General features: G+C 50.1%; 3 protein-coding genes across 3 annotated transcripts; 1 reads left to right on the top strand and 2 right to left on the bottom strand.

Moving 5' to 3' along the window:
• Positions 1 to 5412: 5412 nt before the first annotated feature.
• Positions 5413 to 8265, top strand: LOC123105858 (pentatricopeptide repeat-containing protein At4g35130, chloroplastic). The gene is made up of 2 exons (XM_044528022.1): positions 5413 to 7960; positions 8047 to 8265. Exon 1 carries the CDS (start codon positions 5492 to 5494, stop codon positions 7862 to 7864), a length of 2373 nt encoding a protein of 790 aa, XP_044383957.1. The 5' UTR covers positions 5413 to 5491; the 3' UTR covers positions 7865 to 7960; positions 8047 to 8265.
• A 19-nt stretch (positions 8266 to 8284) lies between these two features.
• On the bottom strand, positions 8285 to 9085 carry LOC123105859 (uncharacterized). The gene has a single exon (XM_044528023.1). The coding sequence runs from the start codon at positions 8994 to 8996 to the stop codon at positions 8514 to 8516; it is 483 nt and encodes a 160-aa protein (XP_044383958.1). The 5' UTR covers positions 8997 to 9085; the 3' UTR covers positions 8285 to 8513.
• A 114-nt stretch (positions 9086 to 9199) lies between these two features.
• LOC123105860 (uncharacterized protein At4g08330, chloroplastic-like) lies at positions 9200 to 9883 on the bottom strand. The gene has a single exon (XM_044528024.1). It carries the CDS (start codon positions 9790 to 9792, stop codon positions 9370 to 9372), a length of 423 nt encoding a protein of 140 aa, XP_044383959.1. The 5' UTR covers positions 9793 to 9883; the 3' UTR covers positions 9200 to 9369.
• Between the last annotated feature and the right edge of the window lie 11091 nt (positions 9884 to 20974).

Raw genomic sequence — 20974 nt, 5'->3', positions numbered from 1 at the left:
CTGTTTAGTTGCCGTGGCATGTTGGGCAGTACTACCGCTGGTGGTGCGCGGTACTAGCGCTGAGGGACGGGACCTGAGGGTTAAGTCGAGGCAGGGGGAGGTTTCTTCTCCCCCATACCCATTCACTTCGCCCCTCTCGTCTCTTCCTCTCTCCAGCCTCCTCTTGCCGCGGGAGGGCTCCGGCGGATCTCCGTCTCTGGGGCGTCCCTCTCCATTTCCTTTGGTGGTGTCGATCCCCACCTCGTCCTCTTGCCATGGATGTCGGTATTGCCCCTGTTCCTTCTTTCGTTTTGTCTCCTTTTAGTTCTTGTTTCTTAGGGGCAATGGTGGTTGTATCTCTAGATTTTTGGCAAAATCTAGGCATGAGTTGGTTGGAGAAGGCAACTAGACTTTCTAGATTAGAGTTTGGTAGGATTATTTTTGAATTTGGTAGGCCGGTAGTGCCGGATCTGACCACGGTAGTAGGAAACCACTGTTTCACCGCCTCGTGCTATGAAACTGCTGTTTGTCCGCCTCAAGCCGTACTACCGCTCCCTTTGGAGCGGTACTACCGCTTGACCTAGAGCGGTACTACCGCTCCCTTTGGGGCGGTACTACCGCTTGGGGCGGTACTACCGCGGGCAGGTCACGGTACTACCGCTGCATGCCAATTTCCATCATTCTCCTGCCTTACCTTGATCTTTTTGTTGTGTTTGTTGGCTTATGCTTGTTCTTTCTGGTTGTTTCGCGTTGTTCTTGTGTTTGGCTCCAGGCGATGACCGTTCCGAGCAGCAAGGTCGCCGTATCAACCCCGGGCGTGCCACATCAAAACGCTACCGGACCTCAGAGCCTGCCGGTGGTTCCTCGAGCACCCAACCGCCTCCAGCAAGTGCTTCTGCAAGTGTTCCTCCACCTCCTCAGCAATCGAAGCGAGCCGCCAACAAGCCAAAAGGGAAGACTGTGACTGAGATGACCAACAAGGAGTTTTGGGAGAAGCGTCGCCGCAACCCCTATGCGGTGGACCAAGAACCCACTTTGGTTAACCGCCCGTTCTGGAACCGTTTTCAGTTTGCCATCTACTTTGATGTGATCAAGGCCAAGAAGAATCTTTTTGTTGATGTTCGCTCCATTGACACTGATGCTATGGAGAAGGATCCGGAGTACTTTGGCGAAGCTCTTCAGATGTGCACTCAGCTAAACATTCTCAGGATCATGCAATTCAATAAGGATTTCGATGCAGATTTGGTGGCTCAATTCTATGCCACCGTCCACCTTGGGACGGATGTCGACAGGACTCTGACATGGATGACCAATGGCAAGCTGCTTTCTGTCAAGTGGAAGGCTTTCATGGAGTTATTTGATGTGGTGGATACCGGGCTTGAGACTCCTATCGGTTTCCGTCCTCACCGCAATGCTACATCCATCCACAAGCAAGCCCTTTGGCCCTACTGCACTGTGAAGGTTCACCCAGTCACTCAGAAGAAGACCTATGAGCTGTCTCCGTATCTGGACATTCTTCATCGCATATTCCGTGAGACTCTCTTCCCTCGGATCGGGAATCTGGATATGGTCCACTCTTACCTCGTGGACATGCTCCTTTTCTGTCAGCATGAGAAGGAAGCAAGCACTGGAGAGAGCCTGGATATCTCTCATGTCATGTGGTCTGAACTTCTATCTGACGTGTCTGAGCGCAAGTGTCCTATCTATGGTCCATTCATCATGAGGCTCATTGAGAGGGCCTGGGCACAGACTTATCCCAGAGTGCTGCTAGAGACTGGAGACTTGGTGTCTCATGAGATCAAGCGTCTGAGGAAGAAGGACAACTGGACAGCGCCTCACACAGGGGGTCCATCTGCTACTGCTGCCACAGGGGGTCCGTCTGCTGATGCTGCTGCTGCTGCTGCCATGGGGACCGAGGGTGAGGCTGCTACTGATGATCATGAGGAGAACTTTGGCCCCTCTAGTGCAGAACCGTCGTGGGCACAGAAGCTTAAGCGCAAGATGAAGAAGCTTTTCTGCATGGAGTCTCATGGTCAGTACATGACTCATGTGGCGGAGAAGCATGCCAGGACGCGCCACAAGGAGCTCATGCGTCAGATGGGAGCAACTGTTGTCAGTGGGTCTGAGGGTCAGATCACTGAAGAGGAGGACTGGATTCATCAGAATTGCCACTGGACCGACTCCGATGCCGAGCAGTTTTCGACCCACGATGAAGATGCAGAGATGTGATGTTCGAGACCTTCCCCTCCCATCACCTGGAGTCGTAGTGTCACTCTATGCCCTTTTTGGTGTCTCGCTGCCAAAGGGGAAGAGAGTGTAGGGATTTGCTTCTTGTGTCGTGCTTTGAGTCGTCTTGTGTTTTCTTGTGTGTTCCTTCTTTGGTTTGGTTTGGTGTGAGACCTTAGTCCTAGTCATATGGTGTAAGACATATGCTCCCTATCGCTACCTTATTACTTATGTCTCTTCAGAGTACTGTAGTTTATATTTGAGATGCATGCTTGTCCTGTTTATTCTCTTCTCTCATATATCTTGTGCTTAGTGTTGTTGGACTATAAAATATAGGGGGAGTGTTGATCCGAATGTGTGTGTCGTGCCTTATCTTGGTGCACACGTTTTGGGGGAGCCCGTCTATATTTTGTAGTTCTTAGTTTTATTCGTTTTAATTCTTTTCCTTGCGCAAATCCCTTGTTGTCATCAATCCACCAAAAAGGGGGAGATTGTTACGGCATATCTCTCTCAAGGTAGTTTTGGTGATTGATGACAACATATTTGCGGACTAATCTTGTGCGTTGAATTATTCTCAGATTCTCCCTTGGTACAAGACGCTTTCTTCCCCTCGGAGTGTATTTCAAGACGGTGTAGCTCTTTCGTTTCTTTCTAGGTGGACTAGTTGTGTAGAGGGCACCGTACTATCAAGAGGGGGTCCGCTGGGGTTTTTCTTGGGTGGAATCATCACGTACACATCAGCTTCTCACCCTCCGAGCTTTTCCTGTCCATTGAAGAGATCTCTCCTCTCTTCCTTGTTCTGTCTAGGTCTAAGCGGCAGTACCGCACACCCAGCGGTAGTACCGCTGAGAAGCCACAAGCGGCAGTACCGCTTCGCAGTGGTAGTATCGCCGTGGCTCCACAGCAGTAGTACCGCTGGGGGCCTGGCTCCTCCGCTGGTCCTCAGCTTATTTGAGAGATCCCTTTTCTCTCGCGCGCGCCCCAGCGGTAGTACCGCACTGCCTGCGGTACTATGGCCGAAGGGTCACAAGCGGCAGTACCGCTCCACAGCGATACTACCGCCCTTGACCCCACTACCGTAGTACCGCTGGGTAGTTTGGCTCCTACCGCCTCGATTCGAGAGGTCTTTTTCTCGTGTCGGGTTTTGCGGCACTAGTCACGGTTGTAGTGGCGGTAGTACCGTTCCAGGAGCGGTAGTACCGCCCTACCACCGCGGTAGTACCGCATTTGGGTTCGTTCCCTACTAAGTCTCCTCGGCGCGGCAGTACCGCTGGTTGGCGCGGCAGTACCGTCGCCTGGCGGTAGTATCGCCCCCTCTCAGCGGTAGTACCGCCCTGTGCGGGGCTGGTTGGTGGGGGGCAACGGGATTGTTTCCCCCACTATAAAAGGGAGTCCCCTTCCTCCTTCTCACCCACCTCTTCCTCCCCCAAGCTCCATTTATTGCTCAAGCTCCATTAAATACTCCAAGCTTCATTTCCGCCTGATCTATCTCTCTAGCCAATCAAATTTGTTGATTTGCTCGGGAGTGGTTGAGAAGGCCCCGATCTACACTTCCACCAAGGGATTTTCGATTCCCCCACTCATCCCTAGCGGATCTTGTTACTCTTGGGTGTTTGAGCACCCTAGACGGTTGAGGTCACCTCGGAGCCATATTCCATTGTGGTGAAGCTTCGTGGTCTTGTTGGGAGCCTCCGATTAAGTTGTGGAGATTGCCCCAACCTTGTTTGTAAAGGTTCGGTCGCCGCCTTCAAGGGCACCAATAGTGGAATCACGGCATCTCGCATTGTGTGAGGGCGTGAGGAGAATACGGTGACCCTAGTGGCTTCTTGGGAGCATTGTGCCTCCACACCGCTCTAACGGAGACGTACTTCCCCTCAAAAGAAGGAACTTCGGTAACACATCCTCGTCTCCAGCGGATCCACTCTTGGTTATCTCTTACCTTTACTTGTGCAAACTCTTTATTGTTTCTACCCTTGCTTGCTTGTATGCTTGTTGTTATTGCATCATATAGGTTGCTCACCTAGTTGCACATCTAGACAACCTACTTTGATGCAAAGTTTAATTTGGTAAAGAAAAGCTAAATTGGTAGTTGCCTATTCACCCCCTCTAGTCAACCATATCGATCCTTTCAGCTGTGTGATATATAGATATACTCGAGGAATGTGCATTGTACGACGTGTCAAAGCGATGAACTAATAAACGTGTTTTTTGCAGATCCTGAAAAGGAAGCAATGTGTATAATTCATGCGTCTTGAAACATGGGCTAGCAACTTACGGAGGACATCTGCTATCATCACACCTGATTATCATCAGAACAATTCGTCGCAAATTCAAAACATTTTTGTAGTATCTGCTGTTGATACATTTTTCCCAATCTGTATCCAGCTACAGTGATGCATGCTTGTTCTCGTAACTCTGTTTTCTCACAAGTATTTTCTGGAGTAGCTTGTACTACTTCAGATATTAGAGGCAATATTTTATAGGAAGTTTAAAGCAAACAAAACCCCTCCAAACCTCCGGTGCAGTTGTATTTTTCACGCACTTGTCATTCCTAGCTGATGCTGGACAATCAAAACCTATTTTGGTAGGCTTTGCCATGCCACGAGCTCATGGCGTGACACATGGACAAAATGCTAAATCAAAGATAAAAGGTTTTGACTTTAAGTCAAAATAGGTGGACCCTATAAGCCGAAAAAGGAGGGAGAGGTGTGCTTGGAGCCAATTCATGGGCAAATAAAAGCTCCACTAAAGTTTTGAATAGCCAACTATTTTGGTAAGGCAACCGTAGGCTAAAACCAACCATATCCACATTGTTGAGGATAAAATACACTGGATAACCCATAAGCTTAGTTGTGATTCAGAAAAAGCCCAAGAATTTTATTTAGTTTTAAACTAAGCCAAAAAAAGAAATTTGCCTCATCGACTAATTAGATAGAAAAGAGTTGTTGGTTAATTAGGAGAAAATCATGTAAAAATTGTCATAATTAACCGAGCGGTAAACAAGATATCCCACTCACACCTTTACGAGAAGTCACGTCGAGACATCACATTTGTAGTCATCTTCCTCATCTTCTTGAGCAAGCGACTTCGACTTTGCCACGGACAAAGAAGCCAAAGAAATGATGTGAATGCAAACCGAAGCTTGGGTGAAGTTGGAGAAGGTAATTTTCACTTCACAGCGCCGTTACGACAGTGCAATCCAGGCGACACGTCACCACCCTCTTTCTTGTCCCGTTGCTTCGCTTGGTTGGCTCGGCTCCTCCCGGATAGGCCCCGTGCTCCACCCATGGCCACGCCGCTGGTCCTCGCCTCCCGCGGCGCCCACGCCGCCGCCGCCACCACCACCTCCACCTGCGCCTCCCAGCACCTCGCCGCGGCCACCTCCAAGGAGCCCCCGCCGCGCGTGCGGCCCAAGCGCGGCGCCACCAAGTCGCTCGTCCTCTCCCACGCCGCCGCCGGCCGCATGGACGCCGCCCTGGAGGCCCTGGCGGCCGCCGGCAGCTGCGACGCGTTCCTCCACAACGTCGTCATCCGGGGCCTCGCCGACGCGGGCCTCCCGGGCGCCGCGCTGGCCGCCTACCGCGCCATGCTGGCGGCCGGCGCGCGCCCCGGCCGCTTCACCTTCCCCGTCGTCCTCAAGTGCTGCGCGCGGCTCGGGGCGCTCGAGGACGGCCGCGCGGCGCACTCGGCGGCGATCAGGCTCGGCGTGGTGGCCGCCGACGTGTACACGGGCAACTCGCTCCTCGCCTTCTACGCCAGGCTCGGCATGGTGGGCGACGCCGAGAGAGTGTTCGACGGAATGCCGGCCAGGGACATCGTCACCTGGAACTCCATGGTCGACGGCTACGTGTCCAACGGCCTCGGGGCGCTGGCCCTGGGCTGCTTCAGGGAGATGCACGAGGCGCTGGAGGTGCAGCATGACTGCGTCGGGATCATAGCCGCGCTCGCCGCGTGCTGCTTGGAATCTGCGCTGATGCAAGGGCGGGAGGTGCACGCCTATGTGATCAGGCACGGGATGGAGCATGACGTCAAGGTTGGCACTTCTATCCTTGACATGTACTGCAAGTGTGGCGACATTGCTTCTGCCGAGGGCGTGTTTGCGACGATGCCACTGAGGACCGTGGTGACATGGAATTGTATGATAGGTGGGTATGCCCTGAACGAACGGCCCGAGGAGGCATTTGATTGCTTCGTGCAAATGAAGGAAGAGGGCCACCAGGTGGAAGTGGTTACCGCTATCAATTTGCTGGCTGCCTGTGCTCAAACTGAGAGCTCGCTGTATGGAAGGAGTGTTCACGGTTACATAACCAGAAGACAGTTTCTTCCTCATGTGGTGCTCGAGACCGCGCTTCTCGAGATGTACAGCAAAGTTGGCAAAGTGAAATCATCGGAGAAGGTATTTGGTCAGATGACGACCAAAACTCTGGTATCATGGAACAATATGATCGCCGCCTACATGTACAAGGAGATGTATATTGAAGCGATCACATTGTTCCTTGAATTACTGAATCAGCCGCTTTACCCTGATTATTTCACCATGTCGGCAGTAGTACCGGCGTTTGTTTTGCTGGGGTTGCTGAGACAATGCAGGCAAATGCACGGCTACATTGTCAGGCTAGGTTACGGGGAGAGCACTCTCATCATGAACGCAGTTATGCATATGTATGCGAGGTGTGGTGATGTTTTGTCCTCGAGAGAGATATTTGACAAAATGGCAGGTAAGGATGTCATCTCTTGGAACACAATGATAATGGGCTATGCGATTCATGGTCAGGGGAGAACTGCACTGGAGATGTTCTCCGAGATGAGATGTAATGGTCTGCAACCAAATGAGAGTACCTTTGTCTCCGTGTTGACTGCTTGCAGTGTTTCAGGCTTGACAGATGAAGGCTGGACGCAGTTCAACTCAATGCAACGTGACTATGGTATGATCCCACAGATTGAGCACTACGGATGCATGACAGATCTGCTTGGTCGGGCAGGTGATCTTAGAGAGGTTATGCAATTTATTGAAAAAATGCCAATAGATCCAACATTCAGGGTTTGGGGCTCCCTACTGACTGCAAGCAGGAATAGGAATGACATGGATATAGCAGAATACGCAGCAGAGAGGATATTTCAACTCGAACATGACCAACTGGAACATGACAACACAGGTTGCTATGTTCTTATTTCTTCCATGTATGCCGATGCAGGGAGATGGAACGATGTCGAGAGAATAAGATCACTGATGGAGGAGAAGGGGCTGCGAAGGACAGAACCAACAAGCATAGTTGAGCTTCATGGCATCTCCTGCAGTTTTGTCAACGGGGACACGACGCACCCTCAGAGCAAGATGATTCAGGAAGTGTCCAACTTTCTGTCAGGAAAGATTGGAGAAATGGTTGACCCAACAAATCAATCTGATCCAACCTCTCTGGAGTCGAGGAGAACAACAGAGCCCAACAAGCATAGTGTGAGGCTGGCTGTCGTCTTTGGTCTGATATCATCCGAGGCCAGAACCCCAATTCTTGTCAAGAAGAACGTGCGCATATGCAACGACTGCCATCATGCGCTGAAGTTGATATCGAAATATTCGGGACGGAGGATTGTTGTCGGCGACACAAATATCTATCACCAATTCTCGGATGGGTCTTGCTGCTGCGGTGACTACTGGTGAACAGAATGGTTATCGTTGATGGCAAGCCTGAATGCATTTCAGCAAAAGCAAGAGAGCGCCAGGACGCAGATATGGTTTCATGACAAGCTGCAGCTGGTATGTCACAGATTCAGACATCACACAGCTTCTGAATTCTGATCCTCCTTTGCTCTAAAAAAAAGCTTCTGAATTTCTGGTGCCAGCACCAGTACAATCTTCAGGGAACATACATAAGGGATCAACTCTCATGTACTCGTCGCATCGGCTCGAAGAGCAAGGGTTTGTCTTGCTGCTGGCAATGGAGATTACTCACGGATTGGAAGAAGCATCGCCTTTTTGACTTTTGTAACTGACGATGATGTGATGTACAAAGTCAATTTTTCTCAACTGAAAATTTTGAAATTACTGGTAACTTTGTATAACACAATACATCATACATGGATCAAATGCAAAATGGAAGTTGATTTCCTGTCACATTTCTTGGCAAAGATAGAACAGGGCATGACAATTGACAAGGATGAAATGCTTCATAAGCAATTCATTTTGTGTCACATCACATAAATATTCGCACATAGGGAATTTTACAACCAAATTAACAAATATAAGCAGCAGCAGCTGAAGAAGAAGAGGAAGCATGGGGCGCATCGAGTCGGGGTGGGGGTGTGGGGATCTACGGCCCGCCGCGGCGCTTGGCCTCCTCGGCCTGGACCATGCGGCGGGAGGCGTCGGCGACGCGCTCGAGGGCCTGGTCGACGGCATCGCGGCCGCCGATGAGGAGCCGCGCGACCACCTCCGGGTCGCGCTCGCCGCGGGCCTCCTCGAACTCGCGGCGCGCGTTGGCGCGCAGCGTGTCGCGCCACGGCACGCCGCGCTCGTCGGGCCACTCGAACAGGCGCGTCGCGCGCAGGATGTCCCGGTACAGCCCCAGCGCCTCCCGCCGCGAGCTCGTCAGCCTCCGCCGCGCCAGGGCCTCCGCCGCGTCGTCGTCGAGGATGGCGGAGGGGGTGGGCCCCTTCTTGGAGAGGTGGCGGTCGAGGAGCTCGTCGATGGTGTCGGGCCCCTCGTGGATGGATCGGGCCAGCGGCGGCCGCGCCCTCGTGCCGGAGAGGGCGCGGAGGAGCGGCGAGCCCCGTGCGCGTGCGGCCACGGCCATGGTGGTGCGTCGTGTGGGTCGGGTCGTCGGTTGGGTTCCTTTTGTGGGTCGGGGTCGGGTCGGGCTGAGTGGCGACTTGACCTGGTTGGGTTGCGACTCGCGGCGAAGGCACCAGGCCACCAAAGAGCAGCGAACTGTTCAGAATTTCAGATCGGGAGCACGATGATTCAGAACTACTCCTACTTCGATTTTCACAGCAAATCGGATCAGAAGCTTGATGATCACAACATCTTCGATTTCACACACAATCCACAGTAAATTCCACATTTTTTACATCTAGTAGTAGTAGTACTGATTTACAGCAGGAAGGAAACACATCTGTAACTGTAAGCAAGCATCGCCACGGGACGAATCAAGCTTCTCAACTCAGCGGTCAGCGCGCGGCGGCGGCGGAGGAACCGGCGGCGGTGACGGCCTTGACCTTGAACCGGTACCTGGGCCGGCGGGGGACGACCTGGCTGGGGCCCATTCCGAGCTGGCCGGTGCCGTCCATGAGCGGGGGCCCGTCGTCGTAGACGTGGCCGAGGAGCTTGCCGCAGGCGTCGCAGCTGACGCGGGTGCGCTTCCGCTGGATGCCCCAGTAGTCGAGCGTCTCGAAGAAGGGGCGGATCCGGTCCTCCGCCGCGAACCGCAGCCGCGACTCGTCCACCCAGCTGAAGGACAGCGTGCCCTTGTTCCCGGCCTCGAAGTAGGTCCTCGCCGGGTACAGGTGGGAGGCCGACAGGTTCAGGTCCGCGCCGCACGCCGCGCACCCGTACGCCGCTGCCGGAGTCGTCGCCGCCGGTGGCTGGGCCATCGGTCGGTCGTGGCCGTGTGGTTTGGATGCGTTGGTGTGGGTTTTGTTTTTTGGAGGGGTGGTGTGGGCCTGTGGGGGATTTGGAGGGGGTGGTTCCTTGCGGGTGAAGGACGGTTTTGCTGCGTTGGACCGGGCGTTGAGAAGCTTGTGTTCGGCGACTGGTTAAAGTCAACGTGGACGCGCAAACACAGATTCAGACGTCACATCACGAACCCATAAAACCACAGACAACCTGATCGTGTTTATCTTTTTTTTTTGCGAATGAAAGGTTTTCATTAATTAAGAAGGATCATTACAGTCTGCTTGGCATAAGTTGCCAATATTATCCGGCCCCCCGCGCAACCAAACCGCAGTGCGCTGCTCTGTTCTCCCCATCCTGGCTAGCTCATATGCTACAATGTTCCCCTTCCTACCTACATGAGATATACCATTCTCACTCATCTCCGCAAGAAGATTCTTTATTTGCCCTACAAAGGACGCACATGGCGATCTATTTATCTCTCTTTCTCTAAGCATGTTGGCAGCAACCAGACTGCCAGTCTCAAGGATCATTGGGGCTGTACTCCATGCGCTTGCGATGTTGATACCCTCCAAGCAGGCTGCCAGCTCTGCCTCCAAAGCCGATGAGCAGGCTCTAAGGTAGCGGCAAGAAGAGTATATGACACCACCCGTATCATCGCGTAGGACCATCCCTGCTCCACCAACGCCAAGCTCCTCGTCGAAGGCTCCATCCACATTCAACTTATGCCACCCCTGAGGAGGTTTGCACCAGCGAGCATTCGGCCATCCGGCCACCTCCTGACTTTCTTTGCCCCGACCAGCAGTATTCTTACTGTCATATGAGATAGACATTTTCCCTTTGACTATGTCCGCCTCTGGATGTTACTTGATGGAGACACTACCGGACTCGTGGTCTATGCCTACGGCCAGGGGTCGTCGGCATAGGTCCTTTGCCATCGGCTGCCGTCGGCATAGACCCGTCGGCGTAGATATCGTCAACGTAGTCTTGTCAGACCGTCGGCGTAGTATAGCCGTCGGTATAGGGCCCTATGCCGACGGCCGGGGTCAGCCGTCGGCATAGTTTAGCCGTCGGCAGTGTTTTTCCGTCTGACGGCAACGGACGGCGCCGTCAAAAGCGCTGACGAGTCATGGGACGCCACGTGGCAGTGGTACGCCGACGGCTTGGCCGTCGGCATAGGTAGAAATCTATGCCGGCGGCGGCGTACCTCCGCCACGTGGCGTTCCGTGGTGCTCCTGGTGGCAGTGCTATGCCTACGGCAAAGCCGTCGGCATAGATCTATGCCGACGGCTTTGCCGTAGGCATAGCACCGCCACGTGTCTTTCCTTGGTTTCTCCTGGCGGCAGGGCTATGCCTACGGGAAAGCCGTCGGTATAGATGAAAATATATGCCGACGGCATTGCCGTAGGCATAGATCTGCCACGTGGCAAGCCCTGGTAACTCCTGGGCTTATAGTCAAGTTCAGCATCATCATCTAAACATAGTCAAGTTCATCATCATCATCTAAAGATCATCACCGGCGGAAGTTCATGAACATAAAAGTAGTGCAAGACATGGAACATCATAAAAGTAGCAACATGAAAGGCATGGCACGGCGACCACATGCACGGAATCATCATCGACATCAAGCAAGACCACCTCCGCCAAAACCACCACCACCAAGACCACCTCCGCCAAAACCACCACCACCAAGACCACCTCCGCCAAAACCGCCACCGCGACCACCATCACTCTGCCAGATCGGAGTGACTGGGGTCGACGGAGCAGTAGTCGAGCCACCGGTCCCCTACATGTTTCAGAAAAGATTCTAACGGTAAATATGATATGATAGTGTTGAATGAACGAGAACTAGTTTGCCAGTAGTTAGGCAAATGTACTAACCGGACCATCACTGCCTAGTGCCACCCATTCATCAAACGTGGGCACGTGTGGGGGTTCTCCCGCAGGTGGTGGTGGGGGTCCCATTTGTGGTCGATCCGTGCGGTTACTCCAAGACGCCAACATAGCCTGGATGTTAGTTAAACAAGCAAACTAGAAGGTCAGAAGGAATGAAAGTGCAAAAATTTAGCTTGATTTTAAGAGGGCAAAACTAACCGCCATCATCTGACGGTTGTAATCATCATTTGCCTTCACTCGTTGCAAGTACTCTCGCACCTCGAGATTCCTATGCTCGACAAAGGCCTGATATGCCTACATAATTTAGGTTGTTTCTAAGTGAGCAATGCTGAAAATGAACTGAGAATGCTAGAGAGAAAAAGATAAAGGGGAAGTACTTACAGCATGCTGGCAGGCTAAGGGAGTCTGTGAACGCCCCGTACTCTCTAACTGGCTCGGGTTGGTAGACCGAAGCCGTGTGTACGAGATCGAAGGAGTTATCAAGCCATCGAAACACGGATACCGGCCATGTGACTTCCCCTGGATGGCCACCACCGCCGTGTCGTCGATCTGAGACTGGGTGACCTCAGGAACAGGAACATCCGGATGCAACTTCTGATAGTGCCGAGTGTAAGACTCCAGGTGCTCCTCGGTCTTGCCGTAGTACTGGCTCTCACCCTCCTTGGGATGACTCCGCTCGCGGGCCAGCTTCCACGACTCAATGTCTGAGAGCGGCCTCTTTAACTTGTCCTCCTGCAACGTCAAACAGAAGTTAGCCATACATAAGAACATGACGGTAAAGAAGAAAAAAATGCATCATGCATATAGATATACCTTCATGGCCTTGAAGCCCCAGTGGTTCCTGTTTCCTTGGCCGTGTGTCCCGTCTTTTCCACGGTTAGCCCGGGCCTTGATGCTCTTGGCAGCAAACTCTGCATCGTCGCCGAGCCACCTATCCACCAAACCCGCCCATCCGTCATGCCTTCCATAGCACCAACGAGGAACAACCTATGCAAATTTTGGAAGCATGACATGTGAGCACGAAACATATAGTTGACTGCTTGAAACAATGATAAGTTAGTAATAGTTACCATCATGAACTGCTCCCTGTTCAAGGTAAGTCGTTGCCTCTGCGCTTGAGTTTTGGTCATCTTTTGTTGCAGGTAGATGTGGTAGTACTGCGAGACGGCAACCCAGCGCACCTTGTACTGCAACTGACGAGCTTTCTTCTTCGCAGCCGCAAGCAAGACCACGTCGGCTCTAGCCTTGTGCTCGTCAAGAACTCTATAGAGTTGCTGCAATCATGCATAAACCAGAAGCAAACAAGGCATGAGTTGAGTGATTCAATGATAAACTATGAACGAAACTGAAGACAAGTGATTCAGAAGAGAACTTACCCAAAATTTGGTGATCACGGCCTTAGCGGCCGTCCCGTACTCCGCGTTGCTGCAAGCCTCGTAGTGGCCCCAGCTCATGGACAAAACCCGCAGCTGCGGGTCCCTGTCTAGCCGCGGGCAGAATAGGCCAGGCCGCAACTCCTTCAATAGGACAGTGATAAGGCCGTTCGGTTTACGGCCCTTTCCGCGAAGGATCCAATTTCTGCAAAAGAATCAAATGATTGCCATGTGTACAATAAGAAAATGTTGTGATGTGTTGAAAATATGATTGAGAGGCACTTACTCTGTCCCCACAGGTTCAATGAGCCACTTGTGCTCCTCGATAGAAGGTGGTGTAGGTAGTCCGGCATTATCACGCAGCCACCCCTGCGGAGCACCCGGTGGCAAGTCACCCCACAACTCGGGATCAACCTCCCCTCCACCCTCCTCGCCCTCCTCCTCACCCTCCTCCTCGACCTCCTCCTCCTTGCCCTCCTCCTCCTCACCCTCCTCCTCCTCGCCATCAGGAACATACTCCTCCTCCTCAGACTCAGAAGGTGCCTCTGTATAGGAGGGCATCGAAGAAGACCCTCCTATTTCGGACACGGCCCGGAGTTTTTTGCCCCGGCTGCCTCTCCCCCACCTCCTCCTCCTCTAGGGGCTCTCCCCCCACCGCCTCCTCCTCTAGGGTCTCCTCCCCGACCCCTCCACCTCCCTGTGAGGTGTCATCCTCGCGTAGTCGGGAGGGAACCTTGTGGGCTCGTCCACTCCGAGTAAGTCCTTTGAATTTACTGAGGAAACTGACACCGCTGGACTTGCCCATGATTAGCAAACCTGCATTGAGAGAAGAGAATAAACAATTAGTAAGGATATCAATTAAACAAGCATACAGGAAAAACATTAATACCAGAAGAGCACATTAAGCATACTATTGTAATGATCATTAAAAGAACTTACATTTTTTAGAACCCATAAGAATCATCACTATTGTAATCTATTTGTGGACCGGTCTCATCATCACTATCATGCATATCTTCTTCATTGTCTGACGGAGGTGGAGGCTCTTCCTCATCGTCAGCGTCTTCATTTAACTTTTCAAGCATAATTATGTCTCTTTGATTCACAACTGCCTCACCATCAATCCGTGCGTCGTCGTCGTTTGGGTCCAGGTCAACATAACCCAAGTCATCATCCTCGTTGTTTCGGACCACGTCATCATGTTCCTATTGATAGAACACTCCCTCGTATGTCATGGGGTTTATGTTGTAGTAATCATCATCGTTCGAGTCCGGTAGCTTACCATGCGGCGACACCTTGAACACAACTTCCCAACCCTTTAGGTACTCTTTCTGGCATGGGTAAGGAAGATAATATACTTGTGTGGCCTGTGTAGCGACGATAAAGAGATCAGCTCCGGCATAGACGGTTGATGGTTTAACTTCAACTAAACCAACAGAAGGCATATGTCTCAGACCCTTTTTGGGGTCGAACCATCGGCATTTGAACACAGTGAGACTTAGGTGTTCGCGGCCATGTTTGAATGTAAGCTCGTATATTTTTCCTACCCTTCCGTAGTAATCTACTTTATTATCTCCTTCAGTGAAGACTCCGGTATTTATGGTTTTGGGATCAGGCCGACTGTTCTGGTGCTCCTCTGTATGGAAGCGATACCCACTCACATCATACTTTTGGCATGTCATGATGACAGGGTCAAAACCCATGGAAACCCATCTCAATTCTTCATCCATTGATGTGTTCGGATCGTTTCCCTACAAGTTTAATTGAAATTATAGGGTGCATGAGTTTAATTGAAATTATAGGGTGCATGAGTTTAATTGAAATAGGTAATAGGGAAGTGTGAAAAATTACTTTCTCCATGAACCACGCAACGAATTTTTTCCTTCCATCAGCACCCTTTCGGAGAAGAGCAAGTGCCTCCGCTTCAGTAGGAGGCAGCATTCCCGTCCATTCTTCTTCAACGAATCGACTACAATAAGAAAAGCGGTATAAGAACTAGGCAAAGTGAACATAACGAATTGACTAAAAGAATGGTGCAAAGGTATTACCTCATCCACTCATCCTCAACTTCCTTGATGTTGTGCAAGATATAGAACATGACATCCTCCCACTCATCTTGTGGCATGAGATAAGGTTTCAAGCATCCAGCCCTACCACCTTGCCCGATGAATAGAGGCAACTTGGGTTTATACTTGGGTTCTTCTGTATTGTATCGAGACATCTTATTATGCAACGTGGGAACATGGTCCGGATAGTAGGCTGTCCTGAGGTCTGCCACCTCCTCTAGGATAACTGCCTCAGCTATGGAAGCTTCAATCTTAGCTTTGTTTCCACATTTCTGTCTCAGATGCTTGTTCTGTCTCTCAGGGCCGTACTGCCAATGATTCTGCACAGGGCCCCCCAACAATACCTCGTTCGGGAGGTGCAAAATGAGATGTGTCATCGGAGTAAAGAAGCCTGGCGGGAAGATCTTCTCTAGCTTGCATATCAACTCCGGCGCCTTCTTATGCATTTCTTTTATCTTCTCAGGACATACTTCTTTAGCACAAAGTGTGCGGAAGAAATGGCTTAACTCCGCAAGCACACGCCAGACACGCTCGGGAACATAGCCCCGAACCATCACCGGCATAATCCGCTCAATCCATGCATGATAGTCATGACTCTTGAGCCCGGTCACTCTGCCCGTTGAATGATTGACCCCCTTACTTATATTCGACGCATAACCATCAGTGAACTTCACGACGTGTTTCAGCCACTTGAATGCCTCCATCTTATGATCCTTTTTAAGTACGAAGTCAGCATCTGGCTTGAACCAAGATTTTCGACTTCCCGTGGGAGGTTGCATGTGTAGACGTGGTCTATCACAAATATTCTGTTGATCAACTCTAGCATTAACATTATCCTTTGTCTTATCAGGAATGCTGAGGATCATGCGAAAAAGGGACTCTGCGACATTCTTTTCGGTGTGCATCACGTCTATGTTGTATGGAAGTTTGACGTCCTTAAAATAGGGAAGCTGCATGAAGGGGGTAATATGAGTCCAGTTGTGCGTCTCACCATATCCTTCAATTTTTTTCCATTTACCTTTTCCTTTGCCCTCGCCCTCGTCTTCGCCCGTGGCTTTGCCTTTGCCTTTGCCTTTGCCTTTCTCTTCACTGGCAGGCTTAAGAGCTTTCAGCTGAGCAAGCACATCCGCACTAGAAAACGTTGGAATCTCGTTTACTTCATGGACAACTTTGCCTTTTGTGAAGTTCGTCTTGTCTTCCCTATCAGGATGGTCTGGAGGGAGGAACTGTCGATGCAGGTCAAATGCAACATACTTGCCACCCTTCTTCAGCCAAATGAAAATCAAGGCCTGCATGCACACTGGCCAAGGCATCTTTCCACTTGTACACCATCCGCAGAACAGGGCATAACCGGGAAAGTCATGCATGCAATATTGTAGCCAAACTTCCATCAAGAATTTTGTTTGCAGATGTCGGTCGTATGTCAGCCTCGGGAAGTACCAAGAATGGTGAAAATCATCCACCAACGGTTGCATAAACACACTCAAATTCTTCCCCGGATATTCAGGCCCCAAAATTATAAGAGACAGGAACATGGTCTTGCGTTGCATTATGGCGCCGGGAGGGAGATTGAGCGGAATAAAAAATACGGGCCAACAGCTGTATGGATTAGACGACATACCATATGGATTGAACCCATCACCTGTTATAGCAATTCTGACATTCCCAGCCTCGGCTGCTTCCTCCGGGTACTCTATATCGAATGACTTCCATGCTTCACCTCCTGATGGATGTACAATTTTTCTTGGATTGTACCTTTTCCCTTCCTTGTGCCACTTCATCATTTTGGCAGACTCCTCGGTGATGAAAAGGCGCTGCAGTCTTTTTATAAAATCAAGAAACTGAAGAACCTTCACAGGGATTTTTAGCTGCTGCTTCTGACCATGCTTATCGACCACCTCAATATACCGAGAGGAACCGCACTTCCTACAGTACTTGTCATCCGCATACTCATGCCTAAACAAAAGGCAATTCTTTGGACAAACATGTATTTTCTCATAGTCCATGGAGAGCGCCTTCATGATTTTCTTCGTAGCATACATGGTTTTCGGCAGTTCATGGCCCTTAGGCAGGCTGTTAGCCCATACTCCCAGAAATGCTTCGAAGCAACCTCGGCTACAGCCGTACTCAGCCTTGACTGCCATCAGTTGCAAGATGGCATCCATCACAGATAGCTTGGCACCCTCATAGAGAGGTTTCTTTGACGAGGCCAAGATTTCCAGGAAGGTCTTTGCGGTTTCCTCCGGTTCCTCCGGTTCATTCGCTGAATGTGACGGATGTGTCAGCTGTGCAGCAAAGACATCATCTAGCATGTCTCTAACCCCATCGTCCTCATAACCAGCGACGCGTTGTCGTATCACATCCTCTCTACCACGGTCCCGCTGGGCAAAGTTTATCGGCATATTAAAGTTGGGCATAAATCCATGCGTGCGAAGGTGCTTAGTTATCTCACTCTTATCTCTGCGGATACGTCTCTTACATCTGGCACATGGGCATTCTGGCACCATCCTCATTGGACTACAGAATATCTCTTTCAAAAACACATCAGTTTTCTCGACCCACTCTATTGTTACTTGATTCCGACGGAAAAACCCACTATACATCCACTGATTATCTGCCATCTCTGCTTTATTGGAAGCCACACAACAAAATTAAGGATTCATTTAAATTACTCACATCAATATTTTATTTTTTACAAGGTTGACGAGAAACGACATTTAATCCACCTACATCTCTAATAGGTAAAGATGGGTCCTAATCCCACCCGAGAATGTGTAGATTGAGTACGTTGTCCATGCTCTACCCCATTCCGAGACAAAATTCGGCAGCACCTCCCCGCTGTTCTCCAAATACACGTCTCAGCAAAATGCCGAGAGAATGTGCATCCGGAGAACAACAGGGAGGCGCCGCCGAAATCCTGTCTCGGAACGGGGTAGGGCATGGACAACGTACCCAATCTACACATCCTCGGGCTGTCCGTGGAAAGCGCTGGACAATCCGAAAGAGCTGCGGTGATAAATATGCAATTGAATGCATATTTATTGATGCAACCCTTTCGGACGGGAGACCTAGGTTACGTGACTTGATGTGAAAATTTAATCTAGTGACATGGAAAAAAAGTGGACGAGGTCATGGAATTGTTGCTCACCCTCCGATGTAGTCGATCAAAGGAGAGGGACGATCGTGGACCAACACCTCCAACGTCGACAATCACTCCACGAAGATGGAACACCACAAATCCTGTTAATTACACTGAGTGAAAAAAATTTAGGTCATCACCTCACATTAAGCATTGATACTTTTAACTATGAAAAAAATCATGTTTCGTCAAGTGTCAAATTTTGTCCTTCAATTTTTTTAGAAAAATCATCATGATTAAATAACCACTCATCATATCATAATTTTGCAGCACATCTCACATAGCTACTTAACATTAAGCACTAACACTTAAAACTATGAAAAAAAATCATATTTTGTCAAGTGTCAAATTTTGTCCGGTTCAAATTTTTTGACAAGATCATCATGATAAAAATAATCACTCATCTTATACCAATTTTAGAGCACATCTCAAATGACAAGATCATCATGATAAAAATAATGCAACCTAACAATCTAACATCCTAAAATCCAACATTCACCTATATATATCAACCTAACAACCTAACATCTAACATCTAACCTAACAATCTAACATCCAACATTCATCCATGCATTCATTCATCCATCCAACAGTAGAAAAAAATGCAAAAAATGAAAAAAATGTAGCTCACCGAGAGGGGCGTGGCAGGGGGCGCGGTGCTGGAGGGGATGGTGAGGCAGGGGCGGTCGGGGACGGGAGGGACGGGGCCGGACGGAGCCGTGACCGGCTCCAGGAGCCGCAGCCGGCTGCAGGAGCACCGGCGGGGCCGGGAGAGGACGGGGCAGCGGCGGGGTCGGGGGAGCCCAGGGCAGCGCGCAGTCGGGGGAGGCCGGGACAGCGCGCAGTCGGGGGAGGCCGGGGCGACGGCGGGTGGAGACGGCGGCGACGACGGGTGTGGAGGCGGGGGCGGCGGCGCGGGTGTGGAGGCGGGGAAGGGCGGCGGCAGGGGTGGGGTGTGCGGCGGCGGCAGGGGGCGTGGTGGAGTGGGAGGTGCGGTGGCAGGGGAGGGGTGTGCGGCGGCGGCGACAGGTCAGGGTGGGGGTGCAGCGGCGGCGCAGGTCGGGGTCGGGGTGCGGCGGCGGCGCAGGTCGGGGTGTGGGGGAGAGAATGAGTGGATCGGGGTCGCCGAGCGAATGGATAAGGTGAACTATGCCGACGGCAGGCGCCACGTGGCACCTATGCCGACGGCTTAGCCGTAGGCATATTTTTTTCTTTTTTATTATCCACGTCACCGATCCGCGTAGAAGCTTTCGTATGGCCGCAGCTATGCCGCCGCCGCCACCACCACCACCACCACCACCACCACCACCACCACCACCCTGGATAAATCTGTAAAATAAGGCATACAAGTGAGAAAACATTCTCTCACATGCAAATGCAAAGAAAATAGAGTATTTTCCTATGCATAGATTTATTTACAAATAGTTTCATTATTGCTACACTATTAACTACTATTTTATTATAGATGGACAACACATTGTGATAGAAAAATACAATATTATTTAGTTATTTTGACATTTATGTTATTTTCAACTTTTCCAATGATTTTCTAGGTTGGCATGGAGCCGAGGTTGGTTCATGCTCGTAGCAATTGACTAGTACTCAGTATGTTGAGTGACAGAATTGAAAGGTTATGTATTATGTATGGATACAATGGGAAAAATGACACTTACATGCCAGCCAACTTGAATCGAGTTAATGCTTGATCTAGCACCATCTCCAGTATGAGTAACCCAAATTGCAGCTGTACTCCACTGTCCGGGTTTTAGTTTGTGACCGTACACATCCATCGTGGCATGTAAGCCATAGTACTTGTCATCACGACCTCTAGTAGATGTTTGGTGTATAGCAAACTGCGCAACAAAAGCTCTCATAGAAACAACATACACAACAGCTAGGGAAAAGGATGAGGAAAACATGCAATTATAACACTGTACAAATGCAGAACTCTTAAACCCAAGAAACAAATCCAAAAGTAAGGGGGTATGTTCGCTGTGGAGGAAGATGAAGTCATAAAGAGCTTCTTGAAAATGTGTGAATGAAGAAATAAACAAAGAAAAATACAAAAGGTAGGGTTGGAGTAGTTCGTTTGAGTTATTACATGGATCCAGGAGCAATTATACCAACTAAGTTACTTATCTCACTAACATGTCAAGAAGAAACCTTGGTCGTGTGATGTTTCTCCAGTGGAACTCGCTCTGTGTTTCTCTGGAAAACTTCATGACATCTTTTCAAATAGTGAAAACTTAAAATGCTTATATAAATCCCGCAACTATGCCACTACAAAATGGTCTTACATGCCTCAAATGGTTAACACAAAAGTAACCACCCACATATATAGTAGACAATGAAGAATAAACAAGACACTAATACGACAATATTGGGTGGCTGGAAAGAAATAAACCGGTGAATAAGGAGGAGTGGAAGTGCGAAATCAAGAAAGCAATATGAAAGCACATAGCTATACGCAGTGTGCCACATACCACAATGTCCTCGATCTTCTCTCCACAAATAACAAGATCCTTACCCATAAATTGGGACACTTGGTGGATATATTTTCACTAAGAACTGATCGTGCCTCATCAATATGTACATATTGTCTACACAGATTTTTAGTATTTTGAATGATATATTACTGTAACTGTAGTGGTGAATGGAATTAACAACCAGTTTGGATGGTGCCAAATAA

The sequence above is a fragment of the Triticum aestivum genome, chromosome 5A (assembly GCF_018294505.1).
Source record: "Triticum aestivum cultivar Chinese Spring chromosome 5A, IWGSC CS RefSeq v2.1, whole genome shotgun sequence".
Classification (NCBI taxonomy): domain Eukaryota; kingdom Viridiplantae; phylum Streptophyta; class Magnoliopsida; order Poales; family Poaceae; genus Triticum; species Triticum aestivum.
Note: the sequence above shows the minus strand (reverse complement) of the source record. Positions and strands in the feature narration are given on the sequence as shown.